The sequence below is a fragment of the Nannizzia gypsea genome, genomic scaffold (genome assembly GCF_000150975.2).
Source record: "Nannizzia gypsea CBS 118893 supercont1.2 genomic scaffold, whole genome shotgun sequence".
Classification (NCBI taxonomy): Eukaryota; Fungi; Ascomycota; class Eurotiomycetes; order Onygenales; family Arthrodermataceae; genus Nannizzia; species Nannizzia gypsea.
In genome coordinates this window covers 2,434,182-2,459,104 of record NW_003345200.1, presented here as the reverse complement: position 1 = coordinate 2,459,104, position 24,923 = coordinate 2,434,182, and the positions used below count along the sequence as shown (strand labels likewise).

The 24,923-nt window shown below is 47.5% G+C and overlaps 9 protein-coding genes across 9 annotated transcripts; 5 read left to right on the top strand and 4 right to left on the bottom strand.

The window, feature by feature from the left end:
* Positions 1-739: 739 nt before the first annotated feature.
* MGYG_02942 (AGC/AKT protein kinase) lies at positions 740-3,033 on the bottom strand (the record flags this gene model as incomplete). Its single annotated transcript, XM_003175370.1, has 6 exons — positions 740-937; positions 999-1,363; positions 1,429-1,798; positions 1,933-2,702; positions 2,782-2,925; positions 3,012-3,033. 6 exons carry the CDS (start codon positions 3,031-3,033, stop codon positions 740-742), a joined length of 1,869 nt encoding a protein of 622 aa, XP_003175418.1.
* Positions 3,034-3,931: 898 nt separating this feature from the next.
* On the top strand, positions 3,932-5,646 carry MGYG_02941 (transcriptional adapter 2; the record flags this gene model as incomplete). Its single annotated transcript, XM_003175369.1, has 3 exons — positions 3,932-4,024; positions 4,097-5,488; positions 5,578-5,646. 3 exons carry the CDS (start codon positions 3,932-3,934, stop codon positions 5,644-5,646), a joined length of 1,554 nt encoding a protein of 517 aa, XP_003175417.1.
* Positions 5,647-7,787: 2,141 nt separating this feature from the next.
* Positions 7,788-8,968, top strand: MGYG_02940 (hypothetical protein; the record flags this gene model as incomplete). The annotated part of the gene is made up of 2 exons (XM_003175368.1): positions 7,788-7,848; positions 7,911-8,968. 2 exons carry the CDS (start codon positions 7,788-7,790, stop codon positions 8,966-8,968), a joined length of 1,119 nt encoding a protein of 372 aa, XP_003175416.1.
* A 1,953-nt stretch (positions 8,969-10,921) lies between these two features.
* MGYG_02939 (nucleoporin seh1) lies at positions 10,922-12,168 on the bottom strand (the record flags this gene model as incomplete). The annotated part of the gene is made up of 3 exons (XM_003175367.1): positions 10,922-11,028; positions 11,084-11,903; positions 11,986-12,168. The coding sequence occupies 3 exons, from the start codon at positions 12,166-12,168 to the stop codon at positions 10,922-10,924; spliced, it is 1,110 nt and encodes a 369-aa protein (XP_003175415.1).
* A 304-nt stretch (positions 12,169-12,472) lies between these two features.
* On the top strand, positions 12,473-13,984 carry MGYG_02938 (Alg7p; the record flags this gene model as incomplete). Its single annotated transcript, XM_003175366.1, has 3 exons — positions 12,473-12,705; positions 12,762-12,942; positions 12,995-13,984. The coding sequence occupies 3 exons, from the start codon at positions 12,473-12,475 to the stop codon at positions 13,982-13,984; spliced, it is 1,404 nt and encodes a 467-aa protein (XP_003175414.1).
* A 385-nt stretch (positions 13,985-14,369) lies between these two features.
* Positions 14,370-16,905, top strand: MGYG_02937 (3-isopropylmalate dehydratase; the record flags this gene model as incomplete). The annotated part of the gene is made up of 4 exons (XM_003175365.1): positions 14,370-14,469; positions 14,553-14,584; positions 14,655-14,729; positions 14,797-16,905. 4 exons carry the CDS (start codon positions 14,370-14,372, stop codon positions 16,903-16,905), a joined length of 2,316 nt encoding a protein of 771 aa, XP_003175413.1.
* A 267-nt stretch (positions 16,906-17,172) lies between these two features.
* On the bottom strand, positions 17,173-17,901 carry MGYG_02936 (orotate phosphoribosyltransferase; the record flags this gene model as incomplete). Its single annotated transcript, XM_003175364.1, has 1 exon — positions 17,173-17,901. One exon carries the CDS (start codon positions 17,899-17,901, stop codon positions 17,173-17,175), a length of 729 nt encoding a protein of 242 aa, XP_003175412.1.
* Positions 17,902-19,977: 2,076 nt separating this feature from the next.
* MGYG_02935 (methylenetetrahydrofolate reductase 1) lies at positions 19,978-21,949 on the top strand (the record flags this gene model as incomplete). Its single annotated transcript, XM_003175363.1, has 3 exons — positions 19,978-20,801; positions 20,867-21,738; positions 21,801-21,949. 3 exons carry the CDS (start codon positions 19,978-19,980, stop codon positions 21,947-21,949), a joined length of 1,845 nt encoding a protein of 614 aa, XP_003175411.1.
* Positions 21,950-22,788: 839 nt separating this feature from the next.
* MGYG_02934 (hypothetical protein) lies at positions 22,789-24,876 on the bottom strand (the record flags this gene model as incomplete). The annotated part of the gene is made up of 1 exon (XM_003175362.1): positions 22,789-24,876. The coding sequence occupies one exon, from the start codon at positions 24,874-24,876 to the stop codon at positions 22,789-22,791; it is 2,088 nt and encodes a 695-aa protein (XP_003175410.1).
* Between the last annotated feature and the right edge of the window lie 47 nt (positions 24,877-24,923).

Here is a 24,923-nt window from a genome sequence, read left to right as displayed (position 1 = left end):
ATCCTTCCCCCATTCGCCAGAGCTAACTATCAAAAGCACAATTCATCAAGGAAAGAAAGGAAAGGTGATGGGCTGGGGAGAAGTAAAATGAACCGGACTGGGTATCACTCCGCGAGTCAAGCAGAGTATGGTCTTAAATACTGGACCATCCGTTCCTCGAAAAGTCAAATAAAACAGGAAAAAAATTGTTATAAAAAAACAAAGAAACGAAAGAAAATGGTCAAGCCATGTCCACGAATGAGTTGCTCATCACCGTAGAAACCCGTGAAAGAAGAATCGGAGGCAAGACGGGGGAACCATTTCCTGGGTGCCCCTAAGATAAGAGAGACCATGGGGAGAGTGCCTGAAAAGATGACCGGGGGGGATTTGGAAAAAAAAAGCGACGGAATGGAAAACAATATGATATGCAGGAACAAACTCGAAAAGCTCCGTCCGCCCACCGATGATATGGCAATGAAAGTCAAACTGGCAATTGAAAGAAAGGAAAAGAACCGTTATGAGAAGAACTGCAAGTGGGAGCGCGATGTGTGATCATGGCCATCGTTGCTCCTTGTCTTCGGAAATTTATCCTCTTGAAAAAGAAAATTCGTAGCGGTAATTCATGTATGTCGGGGAGTTCATTGAAATGGAAGGAATGATAGCTCTGTTAAACATTGAGGGATGGGGGAAGACGCAAAGATTTGATGCAGGCATTTGGACGGCTGCAGAAGGTAAGTTGGGTAGAATAAGTCGAAATTCCTTATTCAGGGATGCTGCCAAAAGCAGGGTCTCTGACGCTGCCACCTCCATCGTTTAGGCCTGCAATGGGGCGATTGTAAGACCATCCTTCGAATGGTTTTTGCATAGTTCTAGAAAGCCCGGAGCCTTCTTCGTATGAGTCAAAGGGAACCTCTGACGTGAACTCAGCGTCGAAGTTTGCAGTATCCCGTGCGTCCGCCTAGGAACCAGTAAGTAAAGGAAGAGACGCGTCAATATAACGAAATAAGGTCAACACATACCACATTAGGCCGGAAGCTAGGCTCATATTTACGCTGCAACAATTTGCGCCAGTCGATATTGGCAAAGAAGTGATGGCCTTTGATTTCTCCAGCGCCATTGGCACCAAGGCGACGGTGAGGATCTCGGTCAAGAAGACGAGATAGAAGGTCTCTCGCAGCTCCTGGAACAATCTCTGGGCCGGGGAAGGTAAGAGGGTCATGCAAGATTTTGCGATACATTTCATTGGTATCCTCATCGTAGAATGGAGGAAGGCCAGTTAACATCTCATAAAGGAGAACACCCAAGGTCCACCAGTCAACGGCCTTTGTATATCCATGGCCAAGGAGAAGCTCCGGAGCAAGGTACTCAGGTGTACCACAGAAAGCTAGAAGAGTGAAAATACCGTTAACGAATGCAAACGGACAAGAATGGAAGATGTTTGATACATACTATTTGTGCGATCTTCGTCTTTCATGCCGAGTTTGCAAAGGCCAAAGTCGCACAGAGCAATGTGGCCGGAATAATCTAAGAGAATATTTTCGGGTTTTAGATCTCTGTAGATCACTTTAAATCCGTGTAAGCATTCTAAGGCGCAAAGTAGCTCAGCAGTGTAGAATCGAGCCCTATTGATATCAAATCGTTGTTCACGCTGAAGGTGATGGAAGAGTTCGCCACCATTCACAAATGCCAGGACTAAGTATAGCTTCTCCGGAGACTGGAAGGAAAACTTCAGTGGGACGATGAATGGATTGCTAATCTGTGACAACACAGATCTTTCGGCCAAGGTATGTTCTACTTCGGAGCGAGAGATGATGTGGGCCTTTTCGGGATAGTCTTCATTGCATAAATTCGTCCGGTGTCACGTTTCCTAGAGTGGTGGCATTTGGTTAGTATACCGGGATACACCAATGGTGTGCAATCATCACTTTTATGGGTTGTTCTGTGTCAACTTACATGACTTGCATAACTTTGCCGAAACTGCCTCTCCCCAACAACCTTGAGGAGTTCGAAGTCAGCCATCGTCAGACTACGCTGACGGTTTTCCACGAACGAAACGCCTATTTTAATACTTCCAGTGCCAAATTGCAAGTCAATCCACTCGGACCCAAGCTGGCCAAGTTGCTTCTCTCTTTGAGCAAACGCTGCCGCGGCCTTTTCACGCTCCTTTTTACTGGCCTTAGGGTCTTCAACAAATCGACGGCGCTCTTCAAAACGCGGGTTAATTTTGCAAGCTCCGAGGAAGATATCATCGCTGCGTCCACTTCCAGGGCGTGCAGCAGGGTTTCGGATATAGACTTGAACGTTCAAGTCAGTGGCTCGAGAAACGTCGAATTTGAAAGAGGTATTGTCTCCAGCCCACAGTGGATTTTCTGGGGACCCTGAAACGGAATCGACAAAGACCTGGAGCTTATCAAAGTCTAGCAAAGCGTACGGCAGATGTTTCGTAGAGTATCTTCCGTGGTTGGTCGGAGCCGCGTTGATTCCGCCACTTGTCGACTGTGGCCTCATGGAATGTGTAAAGGAGTTGGGGATATGTGATGCATGAGAAGAGGAACTTGGCCTCATCGAAGCAGAGTATGAACCGCCCGAGCTTTGATAATGGGAATTGAAAACTTGTTCATAGTGAGGAGATAGAGAGAACCCTTTGCCTTCATGGAGGGTAACAATAAGGATACCAGGCTTCAGCGACTCTGTAGGTGGATTGGCAGTTGCCTCGGAAGCAGCTAGATAGATACAGGCTCATCGTTAGTATAGACTGGTATACAGTAGCGCCTAGTAACTTCAAAGGGAGTCCGTCCTCACCTATAGAGCTCGTAGAGGAAGACGCCGTCGGAGTCTTGCTAAGAGGCGCTCCATCTTCCGCCGAAGCCTCTGGCTTGGGAGAAGACGCGGTAGAGGACCGGCTAAAGGTGTTTGCAAGAGGCGCCAGGTGCGTTTCCTTGAGTTCTATACAGTTAACATGTCTCAGTTAGCCTCTGTGAACCACGTAGATACATAGACCTCTGTAAGCCAGGCTGAGAGGACCACCCTACTTTTAGTTAACTTCCACGACATCTTGACGGCATACAACCCCAGTGATTCACAGGGCTGCCTGTCTAAAGAGGCCCGGACCCCTCCTGAGAAGGGTGTCAATAGATATTCTGGAGTGTTAAAGACAGGAAGTGCGAGCCTGATATCAACAGGCAGCGGGTGTGGGGGTTGGTTATCAGTTGGCAAAAAAAGAGTACCTTTTAGCTATGATACCATAAGAAAGGCAAAGGAAGAAGAAAAAGAAAGTTGGTGAAGAAACAAAAAAAATAATACAGATGGTCCTCCTGTCCACAGGTTTAAATACCCGCGGGTGAGCAGGACAGAAGAGTTGTGTGTTCCAGTCTTGTCTGTCTCTCCCTGCTTCCTCTCACTCTCAGCGTTCACTCTGGCTTATCTTCACTTCCTCTTCCGCCAAAAACGAGCGAGCGCGGGCCAGAGTGATGACTCAGCAAACCAGACTGTCGGAACAACCTTAATGCGTTTTTGAGTTGGTCCAAGCCACAATCATCACGTGGAGAAAACTCTAACTGTATTAGGCCTAGCGCGGCGTAGAGGCTCGTCATTGCCAGCTTCAACGTCAAAGGAGGTTTCGACCAGCTGAAACACCTGCTGGTGCTCTCCTACAACTGCTTGTTCGAAAGCTCGTTTGCGCTTGGCTTTGGCTCTGAGGATTCTTCTGTAATATCTCCTACACGCATCTGTTTTGACAAACGAAACCGCAACCTGGCGGACCTTCCAGCGAGCGGCAAACGCTTTACCCCCAACTTGCCTCGGGACGCGGCCAGACCACCTTACGGCGAATGACAAACTGACGACAACCGGCTCACGGGCAATTACTTGATTTTTGTTTATTTGGAATTGGTTAGAGAGGGAGCTTGTCACCATATTCACCTCAACAGATGATGCGCAGGCAAATCCAGGTATGGGCGTCATAAGGAAGAAGACCGCGGCGCGCGGCACAGATGGAGGAACCAAATACCACTGTGATGTCTGCTCCATAGACATCACATCTACGGTAAGTACGAAGTTTTCTAGTTTATTTTACTCAGGAGCTTAATAGAACTGACAATTGAGTGCCGAAATGCAGGTTCGAATATCATGCGCCCACAGCGCATGTCCCGAATATGACATGTGTGTCCCTTGCTTTGCGCGTGGAGCCACCACAAAATCCCACGATCCTCGAACACATCCGTACTCTGTCGTTGAGCAGAATTCAGTGCCGATATACGATCCGGACTGGGGTGCTGACGAGGAACTCCTGCTCCTGGAAGGAGCGGAAATATATGGCCTTGGTTCGTGGGCAGACATTGCAGACCACATTGGAGGATATCGTACAAAAGATGAAGTTAGAGACCACTACATCAAAACCTACCTTGAAGGCTCCAATTTCCCGCTTCCTGACTTGGCCGACCCACACGATAAGTCATTGCAGGAACAAATACCCAAGGAGGAATTCCAAGCACGGAAAAAACGGCGCATTCAAGCCCGCAAAGAGGCTGCTAAGGCCGCGCCTCCTGCAACACCAAAACAAAAACCAACTGCATCGGTGCCAGCCTGCCATGAAGTTCAGGGCTATATGCCAGGTCGACTTGAGTTCGAGACCGAATTTGCTAACGATGCGGAAGAGGCCGTGCAGCACATGCAGTTTGAACCCGGAAATGGTCTCAATGCGAATGGCGAGATGGACCCTGAAATGGAGCTTAAGATGACGGTCAAGGATATCTATAATTCCCGGTTAACTGCAAGAACAGAACGAAAGAAGATCGTATTTGAACACAATTTACTTGACTATCGCAAGAATGCTGCTCAAGAAAAGAAACGAACCAAAGAGGAACGAGATCTTTTGAATAAAGCTAAGCCGTTCGCTCGGATGATGAACCACGAAGACTTTGAGGAATTTACCAGAGGCTTGGAATATGAACATAACCTTAGACTTGCTATTGCACAGCTCCAAGAGTGGAGGACGATGGGAATCGGTGATCTCAAGAGTGGCGAGAAGTATGAGCATGAGAAATTACAGAGAGCACAGCGCTCTGTACCCCAAGGATCCTTTGACCGCTTCAGCACCGCTAGACCAAAAGCTCCAGCCGGGTCGGAGGGTCCATCTGCTGCCTCCCAATTAACGCTGCCGGAACTTCCGCTCCGATTGCAACGGCCCGGATCCTCCAAGGCTAACCCCTCAGAACCGCCCCTGAACGATTTCGACAAGGCTTTTGCGAACCCAAGCTTAGCTGGCACACCTGCACCACAACCAGTGAAGACTAAATATACGGTTCCGCTCATCACCGGGTTGGTTCCCTGGAAGTTTGAAAATGACAACTCACCAGATCTGCACCTGTTGACAAAAGACGAAGCCGAGCTTTGTAACATCTTACATTTGAACCCAAAGCCCTACCTGGCTATTAAGGAGCATTTGCTTAAGGAAGCAATGAAACAAGGCGGCAATCTAAAGAAAAAGGATGTCAAGTCGATGTGTAAGGTAAGACTTACTATTTTTACTATCATGTTTATCCAATACCTGTCTTCACTTGGAATACTTTTTTGCTGACCTTACATTCTCCCTATTAGATTGATGCGCAAAAATCAAGCCGTATTTACGATTTCATGGTCCACAGCGGGTGGATTTCAAAGTCGTAAAACGCCTTTTCTTGATGACTTTTTACGAAACGTTAGCTATCCTCGTTCGCATTGTTACCCAACTTTTGGAATTTATTTATTCCCCATAGCTCGGCTTTGCTTTTGTTTTCTTTTTTTCTTCTCGTTTGTAAATGTCCCCGCCATCTTGGCTAAATCTTTCCATTGTCCAAATGGGTATCTCTGGCTGAGAAGTGCGTAATATGAACGATGCTCCTACCCAAAGATAGTATTAAGTTACATGCTATTACGGTGAGACTCCGGAGGGAACAGATCTCCTCATCTCACTCCTCACCTCCACCTCTGTGCTATATCCCGGGATCAACAATGTCCGACTGATCGATGCGCCAAGCACAGCAACTTGAGGTTGTTCCTGGTGACTAATCAAATTAAGCCAATAGGAAGCCAGTAGTACGGAATACTCAAAACTGCCTATTTGAACCTCAACTCTCAGCTTTCAACAGTCAGAAAGCCACAAATACCTAGGGATGGACATACACTTTTCTTTTCTTAATTATATCTTCATGCAAGATTAAGGAAAGAAATGAGGAGGGCACTGAAAAATAACTTAGTTAATTTGGGACCATTGCTTCACTGTTTGAATCTGGTCCAAGCCCGGATTCATGCGAAACGTCTTACGAGACACTGCAGACTGAAAGAACGGTCAAAATGACAAGATGAGGCGAACCATACCATCCTATTCATGAAACATCAATATGTGGACTCTGACTAAGCCAATCGGGCCTGAATACATAACTTATCTCAAGCTAACTTAGAGGTAGATGCGTTAACCTAAGTGACGTAGAAATATTGAGGCCCGCGAAAGGCAGGCATAACGAAAAGGAGCAAAGGGCAGCCGAATGTGGCATGCACGTTCTATTATAGCTTTGCACAAAGGCTATGACATGTCCATGCCCAGTGAACCCGAGTTCTGCACCTGGTTGATCGAACCGTCAGCCTTCACTGCATTACTAGCATCAAGTGGTAGATGACCTCCGCTTCAATTTTATTTCAGACTGTGCTAGTGACCCTACTGGCTCGAGATATTGTACATGATTCTAAATGGGAAGAACTTACTACCTCTTTCTGCGAATCTTATGGAGTATCCCATAGCGGCATGTTGGATATATGATTCTCTCCTTTGACTATGTATATGACTCTTTGAGTGATATACCTGCAGCTCCAAGCTGCACCTGGAACTTATTACTGAAATTAAAGCGTCAAGCTCTATTAATCTGAGCTTATAATACCATAAATACCGATGTGTACACATGAAGTTTCATTCAACTCCGCGTATCTCGCACAATGAGGTGGCGAAGTACGTACTCAGGTTGAGCAAGCACGAAATATGTTAACAGGACTTTACTGCCCATATTTGAAGTGCGGTCGTACCTACTCGTTGCCCCTCGCACCCCATTCACAGCAAATACTTGCTGTCGATTCCCTCCACCAGGGGTTGTATATCCAACGGCAACCTGTTCTTTTGTGATGTGCCACAAGTGAGTGAATTATCTTCTAACCGACACCTGGGCTATCGCAGTATTATGCAAAAAACCATATTCGGCCTTTAGACTAATGGAAGAGAAAGCCCACTGGAATAAGTTTTCCCCATAACGATGGTCCCAGGTTTCCAAGTATGAGCTATACTCCTACGGTGGACGGCACCTGTCATACGGTTTTCATACATTTTTCTCCTCAGCATACCCGTTCCACGGCGGAATGAGCATTTTGGTTGTGCTACCCCTGGAAGGACTGGATTGAATTTGAAAATATGCACAATTAGTGCAACGTTCCTCATGAGCTATGTTCAAATCCTGTCTATAACATGGCCTTATGTTTGGAAACAAGATTTCTGCTAACCACTGCATTGTATACCCCGCCTTACACGCAATCGCAATATATGATTTTGGCGATATGGCATGGAGGAATATGTCTATTTAAACGGGCTGTGGGGAGCTCTGAATCTGAGCTGGATGGCAGTTGAAGCAGCCGACTCAACCTCGAAGTCTAGAACAAGGGTAACCATAGCTACTTCAAAAGCTCCATCACTCTTATCAGGTACGGATCTTTCAATGAGTTCACATCATTAAGGAATTTGTGTTAATATATCATACTACAAAAGGCAGTCCATCCTAACTATCAGTATGCGTTTTGATGCTTTGTTTTATCTGTCCTTCGCTGGACTTGTTGCATCTGCAGCTATTGGTGCGTTTTCAGGTCAACACTGGCCAATTCCCACTGTTCAGTATATTCACATATATCTGCAGATATTCGAAAGGTCGGTGATGAAGCCCATATGAATCATCGTCGCACTCCCCAGTTAGGCCTAGGCGGCCTTCTGGGCACCCTTGGGGGCTTGGGCGGTGCTCTCGGTGCTCCGCAGGCAGGACCTCCAAATGACCCTGCAGGGGCCGGGGCTCTTCCGAAAATGGACAAAGACGAAAACCCAAGTCCTACTGGGATGGCAAGCGAAACAGGGGCAGCTGCTCAGGAAACGGGTGCTCCGAATCCTACTGCCACAGCCGAAACCCAGGCAGAGAGTCCAGCACCAACCACAGAGAGCGCGCCCATGCCAAATTCACCTGAGGCAAGCCAATCTGCCGAGAGGCCTATGCCGTCGATGTCACCCAGTGGCCACCGTGATGATGAAGTCCAACCAATGACCCCCCAAGAGCAGCCACAAACCATGGGAGATAAGCCAAAGGTGACAATGGAAGACCAGCCAACACAGACTATGACTGACGACCAGAATCAGCCGCAAACCATGGGAGACAAGCCAAAGATGACGATGGAAGACCGGCCAACACATACTATGACTGATGACCAAAATCAGCCGCAAACAATGGGTGGTCAGTCGACACAGCAACAGAGCATGGCCGAACAGTCGAATAATCCAGAATCCAATGGTACCGAGACAACAGCTATGCCTGAATCTGAAGGTGAAAGTGCGCCAATGCCAACCACCAGTGCAGAGACTGTTGCTAGTGGATCTCGCCCACAGGTGTCTGCTATGTCAGGGCGCCATCCCCGTCCTTCAGCCCTTCAGTCTGGAAAGATGCCGGCAAAACAGTCTATGACTCCAGCGGCCACTGCCTCTCCCACTGCCACGCCCCCTGCCCCATCGGTAATGGATCTACTTGCAGATGACGACCAGGAGAAGCAGATAGAAGGTACGGCAAAGGCATCATTCAAAAGTCCCACAAAATCGTCTCCTTCTGCCTCTGCCGCTAGTGAAAAACCCGCTCCTACATCCTCCTCATCACCTTCTCAAGTTAATACTCAAGCACAACCATCATCGTCATCGACGATGGATTCATTTCTCTAGAGGCCTATAATAATGGAAACTAATGGCATGACTATTATGCCGTGCTTTAGGGTCAATGGAAAGACGAATGAGAGCAACGGAGAGCTGGTATGAGATGATATCAAACCTAATTCCACATTTTTATCGTTTCTACTAGAAACATTACCATTCTTGCCGACGTCTTCTTCAAGGTAAGTTGGCGTAAGCAAGATTGAGGCATTACGGGTTATCTGGTGACAGTGGAAGAGTCGTAAAGCCATTTGAACTCCCTTCGCTGGTATATGAAGAGACGAATGGCTTTTCTGTCGTTCCTTATATTGTTTATTTCATATATCTGGATGAATTTTTATGCCTTTTTTATAACTACTACGTATGCACCAAATACTACCTATCGTTAATTGAATATGACGAATTTTCTATGTGGCACAGAAGACCCTTACTTACCCAAACGAAAAGCCTGCATAGCCTGGAATTCTTGTACTTTGGTAATGTGGTGCAGTAAAAGCGTACTATTTTATGTGGTCAAGCCTAGGTATATATATCTACGGGAAGAGATAGTGAATGAATAAAAAACGAAGTACCTGGGATGTGCAGTTAAATAAATTGTGGCTTTCTTGATTGTTCTAATAACGATGGAAATTTAAAGATGTTCGTCCTATATTAGTCCTGGTCACTCGACAGTAAACAAAGTGGCAGGGTGGAAAAGACGCAGCTCTGCTAAAAACTGTATGGGTTTAATCTTCCACTAGACCTTTAAAACGAAGTATACATCTTGACCATTGAAAGGTAAGGCACAAGATGTTGGCAAAGTTGTGGTTTAGGTAATAAGTTGTTGAATGCTGCATTGGAGCTCAACGGCAAGTAGCATCTGAAAGAAGGCCATCAAATAGCAATGGCCTCGATAGCTAAGGGTTAATAGTTATCGTGTTTCCGCACGCTATCGACATTAAATGTGTGGCTGTAAGCGAGATTTTCCAACAGGCAACAAGAGCCGACATTTATTGTGGACTTGAGCCGGTTATTCGAGTGACAACCACCGTAATAGATTTGAATCATGTTCACTCAGCCACCATCTAATCTAGGTTTTGACAGAGTAGGCTTTCATGCAACGACAAATTGTTGCTTTTCCAGTCATTTTGGTTGTTTTGAGAGAAACAAGAAGAAAAGTCGAAGTTGAGATTTTTATTTTTTTCGTGCTGGCGTCGAAGCTTTTGAACATCGGAAACGCGCTTACTTTAACCCGAAAACACTCACGTGACTAATATTTTCGCGATATTTTTATGCAGCTTTTTTGCGTTTCTTCTCTCTTCTTCTCCTTTTCTTCCTCACACTTTTATGAAATACTTGATATTTCATATGAACGCACATAATCAACCTCCACTTCTCCTTCTATAGGATGGCCAGGTCAGAATGCGTACTAGATGAAAATAATGAAGGGTACATCATGTCATCAACACTCAATTTCAAGATGAGTTTTGGGACCACCCGCAGTTATGACATCTACACAACCGATCGTGTTAAATTTCCACCTCCGCTGGCTATGTAGAACTCGGCATGGGCCGTCCTTGTAGATAATAGTTTTGAGGATATCGATGGCAATGCATCACTATTTTTACGCTCGGGAACGAGAGGAGAAATAATTGATAAGGTAGTGTGATTGCAGAAGTCGTTATAGTAAAGTCAAATACAAACAAAGACAATGTATCATTCATCATATTATTACCACTTGCATATGGTGTACATACATAAACAATATAGACTTCGGGTATGTGGCCATATGGGCTTGATATATAAATATATGCAAGAGATTTCATGTTCATGCCGACATCAATTATGCCATGCAATGACTGCGAGCTGGCACGGAAGAATGGAGGAGTGGTTGAGAATATCATGACTGATACCGCTTGACTGGCAAAGTTGGTTCACTCTAGGAAGTAAGACTGGTGCTGAGATTGAGCCTATGGCCGGGGAAATCTAGTTATTCTCCATTGAAGTTTCTGCGAATTCAAGCCAGTCTCCAGAAGTGGCTCTTTTCCAGAAACGTAGAGAACCATCATCCCCGGAAGATAGCAGGCAATCGCCTAATTGAAAATATTAGGCAGGTACAACGTATGTATAGTATGAAGAATAACGTACCTGCGTGAGAAAACTGAACTTGCCAGACATCTAGATGTTTGCTATCAATTGATGCAACCTCTCTAAATGTATGTTTAAATGGGGTTTCGGTGTTTTTCCGAGTATCCACAAGTGTCCCCGTTGTCTGACTCGCAAGCGCAGTCCCAATTGCGGATTGGGTTGAGGCTCTAGATGTGGCATTTGCAGATCCGTTTTGGGTGCTGTTGGACCCATTCGTAACCGACGTGTATATCTCAAATATCTTGATTGTGCCGTCTTTTGAGCCGCTGGCAATTATGTCAAATCCGCGAACAGAGCCATTAGCCCACGCAATGTCTCTTACTAGACCACTATGGCCAGTTAACTCGATGGCATGGTAAAACTTCCTGTCTGCAGCCATTCGATACACCTTGACAGTGTTCATCGCTGCAACAACAAGAGATAAACTCTTACTATCCCAGGATGGCATGACCATATGGGTCATATCCATTGGATCATGATGAAACTGGACCTTGAAGCTCGTCTCATCCCCTCGTGAGGGTTCTGAGCAAACACGAAACTGGTCGAGTTGCTGCCACTCTGAGAGATTATCTGCGCCAACAGGCTCCAGTACGGTGAGAAGCCCATCACGAGTTATTAGCGCGAGCCAGGATTCAAGGTCAATGTTTCGAAAATCTAGCGAGACGTAGGGCGTGCGAATGGGCGAGGTCAGACGAAAGATATTCCGGAAGCGCCGACCAGAGTTGCGGGACTGCGTCACATCTTCTTGCCATAGTTTGAATTTCATGTCCTCCCCTACAGTGCCGATATGCTGACCCGTAAATGGGCCGTTCCATGCTGCCTTGTGGGACAGAGAGAATGTGAGAAACGGGATTCCGGCTCAAAAGATCATAGTAAATGCATTTCTCCCTGGGTAAACTTACATCCCGAATTTCTGCATCATGTGCTCGCCAAGTATCTGCGAGTTCCCAGCCATCGTCCTTTTGATCCCACACCTTTATCCGGTGATCCGCAGATGCAGTGAGGATGCGATTACCATAGAAATTGAACTTGGTTACTGTAACCAAGTCCCGGTGGCCGGCCTCGAACTCGGTGAAAGATGTCATCTCCGCGTCGTTCGCGCGCAGTACCTCATCTCTGCTTATAACAGGGATGGTTCCTGCATGAGTGAATCAACCGCTGCGCAATTCGGCCTTGTCGCAAGTTGATTAAGATTAACAGAGTTTCGTAGGTGACGTCCGCGATTCGCTGGGACAGACACGTGATGTTGATAGGCGCGGCGGCTGTTGACTTTGACGCGCAAAAGGACAACTTGCGGCAACTCTAAAATAGGGGGTATTTAAGCGCCATATATTTTCTGACAGCCTGTTGCTTTTGCCTACTGTGGCTTCGCGCTATGTATATGATACGATGACAGTTACTCTCAGTCGGAGGGAGACATGGAGTCTCATCGCACTGTCGATGGGCTGCTCGGCCGTCCTGGTAAAGAACGCCCTGCAAGATGGAGAGCCCCTAGTGGCTTCACTCGCATTATCTGGCATTGCATTTGCTGCCAGCTTTAGCCTTATTAGATGGCTAGGAGATGTGTTTATGAAAGCTGGGCTGAAAGGAAAGGATATGTCGAAGCTCAAGAAGATAGAGATGTAGGTCATATATCCCACAATTGATAGGGGCAATACATTGCTAATACCGACCCTAGACCAGAGACCATGGGCGCAGTTGTGGCAGTTGTTTACATTCTAGCTCTTATCATATTTATTCCATTCCCATTTTACAAAGAGCTTGTAGCCGCAACGTCAGGTGGAGGAAATCGTGATATATCATTGCCAGTTGTTCATGTGGAAACTGGTCGCTTTCTTCACAAGTTTCCTCATAACAAGGTAATTTCCCTGTTTTGGCTGCCCTGGAAACCCAACAACTAACCATTGCCAGCTCGCAACCTATCTTTCTGGCCTACTTTCGCTCCAGTCAATAGTGATACTAGGAATTGGTGACGATCTGTTGGACATTCGGTGGCGGCATAAGTTTTTTATTCCAGCCTTTGCCGCAGTACCGATGCTAATCGTCTACTTTGTCGACTTCGGGGTGACACATGTCATAGTGCCAGTCGCCCTCCAAGGCTATCTGGGACCGTCTCTAGACCTAGGCTGGCTGTACTATGTTTATATGGCTGCAGTTGCGATCTTCTGCCCCAATAGCATCAATATGCTGGCTGGAATCAACGGAATTGAGGTTTCACAGTCAATAGCCATAGCTTGTCTGTTGATAACCAATGATGCCCTGTTCTTGTCGCCGTTCACTCCATACCCACACCCAGCCACGGAATCCCACCTTTTCTCCATCTACCTACTGCTGCCATTCATTGCTGTTTCACTAGCATTATGGTGGCACAACTGGTATCCCGCTAAAGTATTTGTCGGGGATACATACTGCTACTTTGCCGGTATGGTTTTCGCCGTCGTTGGAATATTAGGCCACTTCAGCAAAACCCTGTTGTTGCTATTTGTGCCTCAGATTTTCAACTTCTTGTACTCCACACCACAACTATTTCACTTAATTCCTTGCCCACGGCACCGGCTGCCAAAGTTCAACCCCCGAACTGGGCTCATGGAGCCATCCGTTACCGAGTGGACTCGCCCTCCCCCCGCAATCATTGCAGCCGGCCTGGATCTGCTGGATAAACTTTATCTCATAAGGGTGAAAAGGAACGAGGAAGGTAATATTGCTGAGACAACAAACTTGACCTTACTTAACCTCTGGTTACTTTGGTTTGGGCCGCTGCGGGAGGATAAGCTGGCGATGCATATAGTTGGCCTCCAGCTTCTCTGCGGCGTGGCTGCGCTGCTTGTCCGCCACAAACTTGCCTTGTTAGTGTTTAGAGCGGATAACCGCGGACCCGGATTTGAACATAGCTTTGCATAGATATTTTTACTAGAGAGCTTTGGACGGAGTGCTCCGTGCTACCACTCCGTTCTCTGCAGAGTAAATAGAGAATTAAAAAAATAGCCGCCCTAGCCTTCCGAAAGCGGCGACATCGGCCCGGAAAGCAACAATGACTAATATCCGCTCCTTGGCAGAATCTGGCCAATCGGAGTGAATCATAAATTGATGACCGCCGATACCGGCTGCTCCCCACCAGTGCAGCTATGACCAGCTCTTAAATATAAGTATAACCAGCAGCCAGGCATTGGTTTCTAGGACGAAGAGAGCTCCAGATTCAGCTTCCAGCTTCTCAATTTCATACCTCTTCGAGCTCCCTTTTTTCTCCTTTTATCTTGCGGGTGTGGTTTTCATACCGACTAGCACGATGCCTGCCCCAGATAAAACGCCCAAGACGCTGTACGACAAGGTCCTTAAAGACCACATTGTGAACGAGCAGAAGGATGGGACTATCTTGCTATATATCGGTACGCACTATTGCATGCAGATACCCTTCTTCACTATTGGTGTTGATGATTGAATAACCAACCGATACTTTTGAATCCAACAGATAGGCACCTTGTGCATGAGGTCACATCTCCCGTAAGTCGGACAACATGGAATCCCTGCCCTATAACTCGTTAGCCGCAATACCAAGACTAACACGTCACAGCAAGCTTTTGAAGGCCTGAAGAACGCAGGACGCAAAGTGAGGAGGCCGGACTGCACGTTAGCTACAGTTGACCATGTAAGTAGGAGTTCCAACGTTGCTGGGCTGAATATATTTCCCGTACTGATCATTTTATGTCTATTAGAACATTCCAACGACGTCCCGTGAGACATACAAAGACGTTGCCGGGTTCGTTCAGGAGGCTGATTCCCGATTACAATGCATGACGCTCGAGGAGAACGTCAAGGAGTTTGGTGTGACATACTTTGGTTTGGGTGATAAAAGACAAGGAATTGTTCACATCATTGGCCCTGAGCAAGGGTTCACTCTTCCCGGCACTACAGTTGTCTGTGGTGACAGTCATACATCTACCCATGGAGCTTTTGGTGCTTTGGCATTTGGAATTGGTACCAGCGAGGTAGAACATGTCCTGGCCACCCAAACATTGATCACCAAGAGAAGCAAGAACATGCGTGTGCAAGTGGATGGTGATCTTCCACCAGGAGTCAGCAGTAAGGATGTGGTCCTGCATGTTATTGGTGTCATTGGAACTGCTGGCGGTACAGGAGCAGTAATCGAGTTCTGCGGCTCTGCCATCCGAGGCCTCAGCATGGAAGCACGTATGTCAATCTGCAACATGTCAATCGAAGCCGGCGCCAGGGCCGGTATGATCGCCCCTGACGAAGTGACATTCGAATATCTGAAGGACAGACCGCTTGCTCCAAAGTTTGGTAGTGCTGAGTGGAAGAAGGCAGTTGCCTATTGGTCCAGCTTGAAATCCGACGAGGGTGCTGTCTACGACAAGGAGGTCTTCATAGATGCAAAGGACATCGTACCGACAATTTCCTGGGGAACCTCGCCTCAGGATGTGGTCCCAATTACTTGCGTTGTGCCTGGCCCTGACGATTTCTCTGATGAAGTCAAGAAAGCTAGCTGTCGCCGTGCCTTGGAGTACATGGGACTCACCGCCGGTACTCGAATGGAAGATATCCCAATCGACAAGGTCTTCATTGGCTCATGCACAAACGCGCGAATTGAAGATCTTCGAGTTGCTGCTCATATCGTCGACGGCAAGAAAATTGCCTCGAATATCATGCGAGCAATGATCGTTCCAGGTTCTGGGTTGGTTAAGCGACAGGCAGAATCTGAAGGACTCGACAAGATATTCACCGATGCTGGGTTTGAATGGAGAGAGGCTGGATGCTCCATGTGCCTTGGTATGAATCCTGATATTCTCTCTCCCCGTGAACGATGCGCGAGTACATCAAACAGAAACTTTGAGGGTCGACAAGGTGCCGCTGGCCGAACCCACTTGATGTCTCCCGCTATGGCTGCTGCTGCTGCGATAGTAGGAAAGCTAGCGGATGTTCGCAAAATTGCTTCGGCAATACCGATATCGCAGAAGAAATCCTCGCCGAAACTTGAAGTACACCAGGAGGTAGAAGATGAGGAGGATCTTGACCGGATATTCGACTACCCTGAAGACAACGAACCTCACACCAACACCACCGCCGAGAAGTCTTCCGCCGGCCTTCCGAAGTTTACTACCCTAAAAGGGATCGCTGCCCATTTGGATCGAGCCAATGTTGATACTGATGCTATCATACCCAAACAGTTCCTGAAGACAATAAAACGAACCGGCCTTGGAAGTGCCCTTTTTCACCCTTTACGATACAATGAGGATGAATTGGAAAACCCCAGCTTTGTCCTGAACAAGGAGCCATATCGTAATGCCAAAATCCTTGTCAGTGGCGAAAACTTTGGATGTGGAAGTTCTCGTGAGCATGCTCCCTGGGCCTTGCTTGACTTCGGCATCAAGTGTATAATTGCCCCGTCTTTTGCCGACATTTTCTTTAACAACACCTTCAAGAATGGGATGCTTCCAATTTCGATTCCCGATGCCGCCACTTTCAAGAAGCTAGCCGAGGAGGCTGATGCTGGCCATGAGCTGGAAGTTGACCTTGTCCACCAACGAATCAATGATGCTGCTGGCAATAAACTTGCAGACTTTGACGTTGAGGAATTCCGAAAGCACTGTCTCGTCAATGGCCTTGATGATATTGGCTTGACTATGCAGATGGAGGGTCTGATCCGTAAGTTCGAGGGGCAGCGAACACGCGAGACACCATGGCTTGATGGAAGCGGATATCTAAAGAGACAAAATGGGAAGCAAACAGGCCCTGCAATGGTGGAGGCTGCTCCTGTTCCTAAGACAAATAGGGGCGAAGTCAAGGGAGAGCCTTTGGAATGGTAAGAGAGATATCCCGAAAAGGAAGTCGTTACATTTTCTTGTGTCCATATGAATAATACCCTGCGCCATCGAAATTATGCGTGGCATTGAAATACTTACTTGCATCATGTCTCGGTCAAATATTTCCATGTTTATAGTTAACTACCTTTTTACGACGCTCCGTCTACGTCTTTTAGTATCAGAACAAAAAATAAAGGAGAGTCATAACGTTCAACTTGCGCATTTTCTCTAGTTTTTTGCAGTTGGACATATCAATCTCTAAGGGCCAGCCTACTCCTCTGCACCATACTTTGCCCTGTATTCAAGGAGCTTCTCCAGATTCTCCTTGCCAATATCATCGCCAAGTTTTTCGATAATATCATTCAAGCCGAGTACCGCCCGCACGGGAATCGATTCGCCCAGGTTTCTCTGAGCGGCACCGACTGCACTCTTGGTCTCTGTATCACTAACTCTCTCCTGTCTGTCTAGCAAGACCAATACGCCAACCACAATGCCTCCTTCTTTCTCAATGATAGAAACGGCTTCTCTCAAGGCAGTTCCAGCCGTGATGACATCGTCTATAATGACTACCTTCTTGCCCTTGAGAGGGGCACCAACGATATTTCCACCCTCACCATGGCTCTTGGCCTCTTTTCGGTTGAAAGAGTAGCTGATGTTGTCCCATACACCCTGAGTATCTCGGACACCGAGCTCGTTCAGGACGGCTGTGCAGAGCGGTATGCCTTTATATGCGGGTCCAAAAATGATATCAAAGTTGGGAGTAGCAGGTTTCCCCTCCTGGCTGGTAACGAATGGAGGACTCGATAATACTGAGGCGCAGGCAGAGGCTGTTGCGTGCAGTAACGGCGCAGTGTGTAGAAGGGTGGTGGTGAAGAAGTAGGGCGAGTTTCGGCCTGATTTGAGGACGTAGGAGCCGAACGAAAGTACTTTGCTGGAGATTAGGATCGAGAGAAGGTTTGCTTTATAGTCCGCAGACTTGCTTGAGTCCTGGCTTGACATGTTGCGCCGTAGAAAGGTCGAATATGACCGTTGCCCGCGAACGAGTAAAGAAGTAGCTAGCTGCCCGGCGGGGTATCTGCAAATATGCTTCGATCGGCCGGCGAGAGAGTGCAATTAATTAAAGGAGTATATAAGGTCCGACCACCGTAGAATCAAGTTTACGGCAAGGAGATGCAAGATAGGGGAGTGTCAAGTATCTCCAATGGTTAATTATACGAAATTGGTGTTGATATCTTTTTCTTCTCGTTCTACAAAAAAAAAACATGCATTTCCCGTTTAGGCTTTCTGCCGCCCCTCACCGTTTTCTGTTGTTCAACTCCGACTTTGCGGCTTCATCAACTTCAACTTCAACTTCAACTTGACCATCAACAACTTCATCTTTATTCTGAATCCGATTCCTACAAGGCTTCTGTGTAACGATATGTCGACAGATCTACGGAGTACCATGACTGCAGTCTTGCTTGTAACACCCCACGCGGGGCTCGAGCAAGTAGTTAATCCCGCACGTGTTAAAGGCTGCCATTCATGGACCAGAGATGCAGACGCCTTTGAAATATACCCCATCCCATCTTACGCCCTGGGCAGAGTAGTTAACTTCTAGCAGAATCCCAATTCCTGGGCAACGCGACCCTGGCTCTGAGGGCCATAAATTCTATCTCTGCAGCAGATCATCTTGTTCGTCCAGGCCTTAAGTTAGTAGGGCAGCGCCGGGAAGCGAACCGATGGAGCTGGATCCCCGCCTATCACGGAACAGCGACGAACGCATCCTTCTCTTTCCGCCTTGCCCTGCCTGCGTCGGAAGGCGTCGACAAGTCGCAATAACGGGAGCCTCGAACCCTGACTGCCTTTCTTCGGTGTCGTCAGCAAGGAGCCACAAAAATGGCCAAAATCTTGGGCGAAAATCGAATTGGCCTCCCTTTTTCCGTGTGTTCATCTGTAGGCCGGGGTCACCCTAGCAAGCGGGACGAAGCAATGGTGTAATAACTAGGTTGCTAGTTAGCGGAGGGGTAAAATGACAGTAGGAAAACGCATGCTGGAAATGCAGCCCCAACAACAGAGGAGGAAAATACTGCCTGTCCCCATGCTGGCGAGTTATGACTCTCTCTTCCTTTTTTTGGGCCTTGATCAATTGAGCATCGCGCCTCTTTGTGTCAAGCCTGGATCAGTAGTTAGTTAATTAGTCGGCCTGCTAGTTAGTTAAGTAGTTAAAAGAAAAGAAGGGGAAAAGGAGCCAGTCCCGCCCTGAGAAACAGCTATAAAGCCGTTCCTCCTTTCCCCTTTCCTTCACCAGCACTTCCTCTTCCTCTTCCTCTTCTCCTTCTTCGTCTTTTCTCAAGAAGAGTACTCTTCGTGCTCTGCTATTCCTCATAGACAGACGGCATAACTGCTCCGTACAAGTCAAGTTGCTGGCGTTTGGCCTGTTCCTCCGGCGAACTTTTAAAGCTTAAGCACTCGGCGCTCACCTTATTTTCTTCTCTTGCTCTTCCCAAAAGCTTCATCCAACACCCAACTCGCCCTCCAAAGCTGCGCCGTACATGAGATAAACAAATAACAGCATATCTGCACTATATGTTGCGCATACTGGCAGACAGGTGGGCACGCAAACGCTATTTCGGTTGAAACTCCAGGTCGGAATTACAGCAGGCAAAGAAATATCGGACTTTTTGGCGTCACCTAAGCTCAGCTCGGAGGCTTTTTTTGGTCCCTCTTTTTTTCCCGCCTGTTCGTTCGGCCTATTTACTCGAATTGTTCGCTAGAAAAGGACAGAAAGGTGCGTAAAGACGTCTGGCTGGAGGAATTTCACCCTGTTCTGTCTCTCTTCCTGCTTTCTCCTCGACCGTCGGTGGTGTTTCTTTCTCGCACCCCCCGCGGGAGACTCAGTCCTTCCCTCCTAGTACCGATTTCGGAGAGATTGATAACCTCAGCGGGCAGCGTGAATTACACCGACTGTTCGATAACTGCTGTCGATCGACCCAGTTGTACTTCCTCTTCCTTTCGTTACGTTCATCGCTCGTCTTCAGTTGAAAGAGCTGTCGTTACTGACCGTTCCCCGTCTTCTAACAGTTTTAATTCATCATGCATATCAAAGACAAATTGGCCCTGGCAGAGGCCACCGGGAGACCGGGAATCTCCTTTGAATTCTTCCCTCCAAAGACCGCACAGGGTGTACAAAATCTTTATGACCGTATGGACCGCATGCATGGACTTGGGCCGTCCTTCATCGATATAACCTGGGGCGCAGGAGGTCGACTGGCGGAGCTCACATGTGAAATGGTGCATGTCGCGCAGTCTGTCTACGGGCTGGAGACCTGCATGCATCTCACCTGCACTGATATGCCGAGAGAGAAGGTTGACGAGGCTCTGCAAAGTGCTTTCAAGGCTGGCTGTACCAACATTCTAGCTCTACGAGGAGACCCGCCTCGAGAGAAGGAAGCATGGGAGCAGACCGAAGGAGGGTTCCGGTATGCGAGAGATCTTGTCCAGTACATTAGGGAGAAGTATGGCAACCATTTCGATATCGGTGTCGCGGGTTACCCTGAGGGCTGTGAGGATGAGGAAGACCCTGAGCTATTAATGAAGTACCTGAAGGAAAAGGTCGACGCCGGTGGCACCTTTATCATCACCCAGATGTTCTACGATGCAGATAATTTCATCGCATGGGTGAGGAAATGTCGACAGGCTGGAATTAAGATCCCCATCATCCCCGGCATCATGCCAATCTCAACTTACGCCGCCTTTATTCGTCGTACCAAATGGGTTAAATGTGCTGTCCCGAAAGGCTGGATGGAGGCTCTTGAGCCGGTGAAGAATGATGATGCCGCTGTTAAGCATATCGGAAAGGCTCTCGTGGCTGAGATGTGCAGAAAGCTGCTCGATAATGGCATCAACCATTTGCACTTGTAAGTCGTCATCTGTCATCCACTACTGCATTTTCTTGGGTTCGATGATCTAACGTTCTTCACAGCTACACTATGAACCTTGCACAATCCACCAGCATGGTTTTGGAAGAGTTGAATCTGAAACCTTCCTCCGAAACTCCTCTCCAGAAACCACTACCATGGAGAAAGTCTCTTGGTCTTGGGAGGAGGGAGGAAGATGTCCGACCTATTTTCTGGAGACACAGACATCAATCCTATGTTGCACGTACTCAGTCCTGGGATGAATTCCCCAACGGGCGTTGGACCGATTCGCGCTCTCCTGCTTTTGGAGAGCTTGACGTGTATGGCATCGGACTCAAAGGCACCAACGAGCAAAACATCAAGCTATGGGGTCAGCCTAAATCGGTCAGAGATCTATCTGATATCTTTGTTCGCTTCTTGGAGCAGAAGCTCGATAGGCTACCATGGAGTGAAAGTGGAATCACCCAGGAATCAGAAATCATTAAGGATGATTTAATCGACCTTAACAACAGGGGCTTCCTTACCATCAACTCACAGCCCGCAATCAACGGTGCTAAATCTTCTCACCCAATTTACGGATGGGGTCCTAGGAACGGCTACGTGTACCAAAAGGCTTACCTAGAGCTGCTTATCTCTCCAGCACTGATTGATGAGGTGATCAAGCGAATTGAAACCAACGAGGACTTGACATACCATTGCATCAACAAGAATGGAGAGTTGAAAACGAACTCGAGTGATACTCCCAATGCTGTCACATGGGGTATTTTCGCCTCCAAGGAAGTTATCCAACCTACAATCGTAGAGACTGTCAGTTTCTTAGCATGGAAGGATGAGGCTTATAGACTCGGAGATGACTGGGCCAAATGCCACGATGCCTCAAGCGCTAGCAGGAAGCTGATCCAGAACACGATGGATACCTGGTACCTCGTTAATATCGGTAAGTCCCTGATAAGTCACCCTTTTTCATTCTCAGAAGATATACTAACGGAACTTTTTCAGTGAACAATGACTTCCATAAGACCCATGATATCTTTGATCTCTTCAAGGGTCTAGTCCTCGAGGACATCGGCACCGAAGTCAGCGGTACTCAACAGACCACTGAACCCACAAAGAATGGAACACACCAACAGGTTGTTTCCACAAACTAGACCTATTTTCACTACACTCACACACCCCATACACATCCTAATTATCAACTAACTATCACAGCACTACTTTTACAATCCTCTTATCTTTTTTTGGTTCAACTTTCAACTTAACCTGCTTCAAAATACCCCATTCAACATTCGTGTTTCGTTCCAAAGCATTCGTCATTTTTTTTAAAATCGTTTATTTTTTTATTACCCCCTCCACAGCTTCTCTTACAATTCTCCTCGTTTAAAACGCAAAAAAAGGCATGGCAACAAAATAAACGTCAGGGATAAAAAGGGATAGGCTATTTATTGTCTAGGAAGGCTGCCGGGGCTAGACTCAACTCATGCATGGGAAAGCGGCGTCTAGATGAAAAAGGGAAGAAAAGAGAACGACTTTGAAGAGTCAGATGCATCATTTTATTCAATTATATCATAGCGAGCAACGGGACGGGGAGGCGCGCAACAAGAAGGGAGATTTCAACAAAGCACTACCTTGATGATTGAGATGATGCAACGGGTGAATGACCTTTTCTTTCAACACTATTTCAACATCAGTAAACCAGCGTTCAGGTTTTCTTTAGAGCATTTTGTAATTTCATATGCTAATGTTCAAACAATTCCATGGATTTTCAATATTGGAGCCCAAGTTCCGAAGTAAATGAAAGTAGTCTATTCAATTTCTATCTCTAAAGAGGGTGTGGAAAACGACCGTTTGGTATTAATAACTTCCTGCCTAGCATGTATGAACAGACTTGTCCGAGAGGAGAGCAGACATCTCAACGTTGAACCTATGATTTCCTGATGGAAAGCGGGCCATTATATTATACCATGATGGCTTCGGGAGGAGCCTTTGCCTAATCCCTGAATATAATTGATACAGCCACGGCCACAAATACAGCGCCAAGTGCAATTTTCATGAACTTCACGTCCTGTGATGGCCTGAGTCCTGGACTCCTTGTCACCAGCAAATTCTCGCGATATTCTCTATACGTCATTGCAATAAGGGTGAGGTAGAACATTGCGGCTGGTAACAAATGATAGTACGCCCGCTTCGTGAGAGGTATTGCCGGTGTTTCCATATCGTTCTCATTATTCGTATGCCTTGTTTTTCCACTTTGAGTCCCTGCGGCATGGTGAACGGCCGTGGCCTGCTTTACGCTTGCTGTGTTTTCGGCATTTTCTGCATTTATTACACTTCCGGTCATTGTAGCGGTAGTGGTGATACTTTCTCTGGAGACTCCATGAGATTGTTCGGAGCAGCTTTTCGACATCGAAATTTCGGTTGGGGTAAAATACGTTTCCACATCGCTTGCACTGAGTCGAACTGGGGTGACGGTGGACGTGGTAGTGGTAGTGGTAATGGTGGCAAGTAGGTCGTTTCCGTCTGAGGCTCCGACTTGGATGGTTTGTCTGGAATAGCTTTGGGGTTCCAAGTACAGGTCCCTGGAGAAGCTTCTGTCCTGGAGATGGTCGAGGTTTTGTCTCCCTATTGGCCCTGCGCGACGGAAACCGGAATGGAGCTCCCGAGGGTAAGTTGGCATGCTTGGGCCACGGTGACCCTGGTATGGAATCTCCTGAGGGCCCCTGTGGCTGGAGTGACCAGTTGGTCTGTATTGATCCGGGCCTGGAGGGTGCCGATGCCTCCTCTTCTGAGGGGGTGGTATCCTTTCTTCTCTTCCATAACCGGGACCACCTAAAAAATACTTGTTTGTATGTTCTTTCCACCCGTACTGTGGTCGGCTAGCTGGAGGAGCAGAGCTGTGCCTCCATTCCCGTGACGCACCATGTGGAGGTTGGTTATGAGGGCTGCCTGGTGGCCTGTCTTTCCGTCGTCCTCTGTCTAATGGGCCCGTACTTTGAAGAAGTGTTTCGCGAACCTTAGAAAGTCTCTTTGGAGGAGTGCTAGGGCCATCAGGAGTCCTAGGTCGAGGGCTTGGTACCCTTGATGGGTGGATCATGTTATTATCATAGCGATAGAATCGATTGCAAGCCTGCTGGAAGTCAGCTATCTGCTGGGGAGTCATAGACGGTGGACATGGCTCCCTAACAGATGGCATATTGACAACAAATCGATCCTCAAGGTTTTTGAGTGGTACGCCGGATTCTGCTAGGAAGGCTACATGAGCTTCTGCTTGATCTCGAGAACTGATCAACAGCGAACTATTCATACCTGCGTTGGATGGCGGTGTAGGTACCGGGGTCCTTTCTGAGGCATCAAGACTAATCCACTGATCTCCTTTGAGACGCCACTTCTGATTGTTCATAGCTCCACCAGAATTATCGACCTGGGGCTCTAAGTCATCCAGATGGCTGTGATCTGTTAAATCCGGACTAACAACTCCCGTTCGAGGATTTGCACCGCGCGCAGTAAGAAAGTCGTCCCGGCTCACAGTCTGGGAAGTTCTTCTTGGACCTGAAAGTCGAGAACGAGCCCCTGGCCGCTGACAGTCCGAATTGTGAGGCATATGCCTTTCTAGCACATCGTTCTGGGGCGAGTGACAGATATCATTATGGGATAAGGTCCGTTGCATATGGTCACTGGGCGCTCCAGGTGGCAGGACGAATTTAGGCGGCGTCTGGCCGCTGGGAGCCCGGGGTCTCCTGACGGTCCCGGCATCACTGTGTGCATCACTTTCGGTACTATTTCCCGTTTCCTCAGCAGGCTCTTCAACCGCAGCGTATTTCTTGAATCCATCACTCTGATTCTCCTTATTGCCTATGACCATCTCGTCACTAGGGCCGGGCTTAGCGGTGGCCTCATCATTTTTCCTATTAACGTTTGACATGGGCTCCCCGTGTGCATCGGTGCCGCGGAAGGCTGATCCCGAGAGCCATGCCGACCAAGATGTTGAGCGTATGGATTTCTTCTGGCTCGATTTGCCCCTTGGTTTATCAGAAGAACTAACCGTCAAATCAGATAGAGATGGGGATAAGCTAGGCATAGTGACAATGGGAGGAACCTGTTGAAACACGATAAAAATAACACACG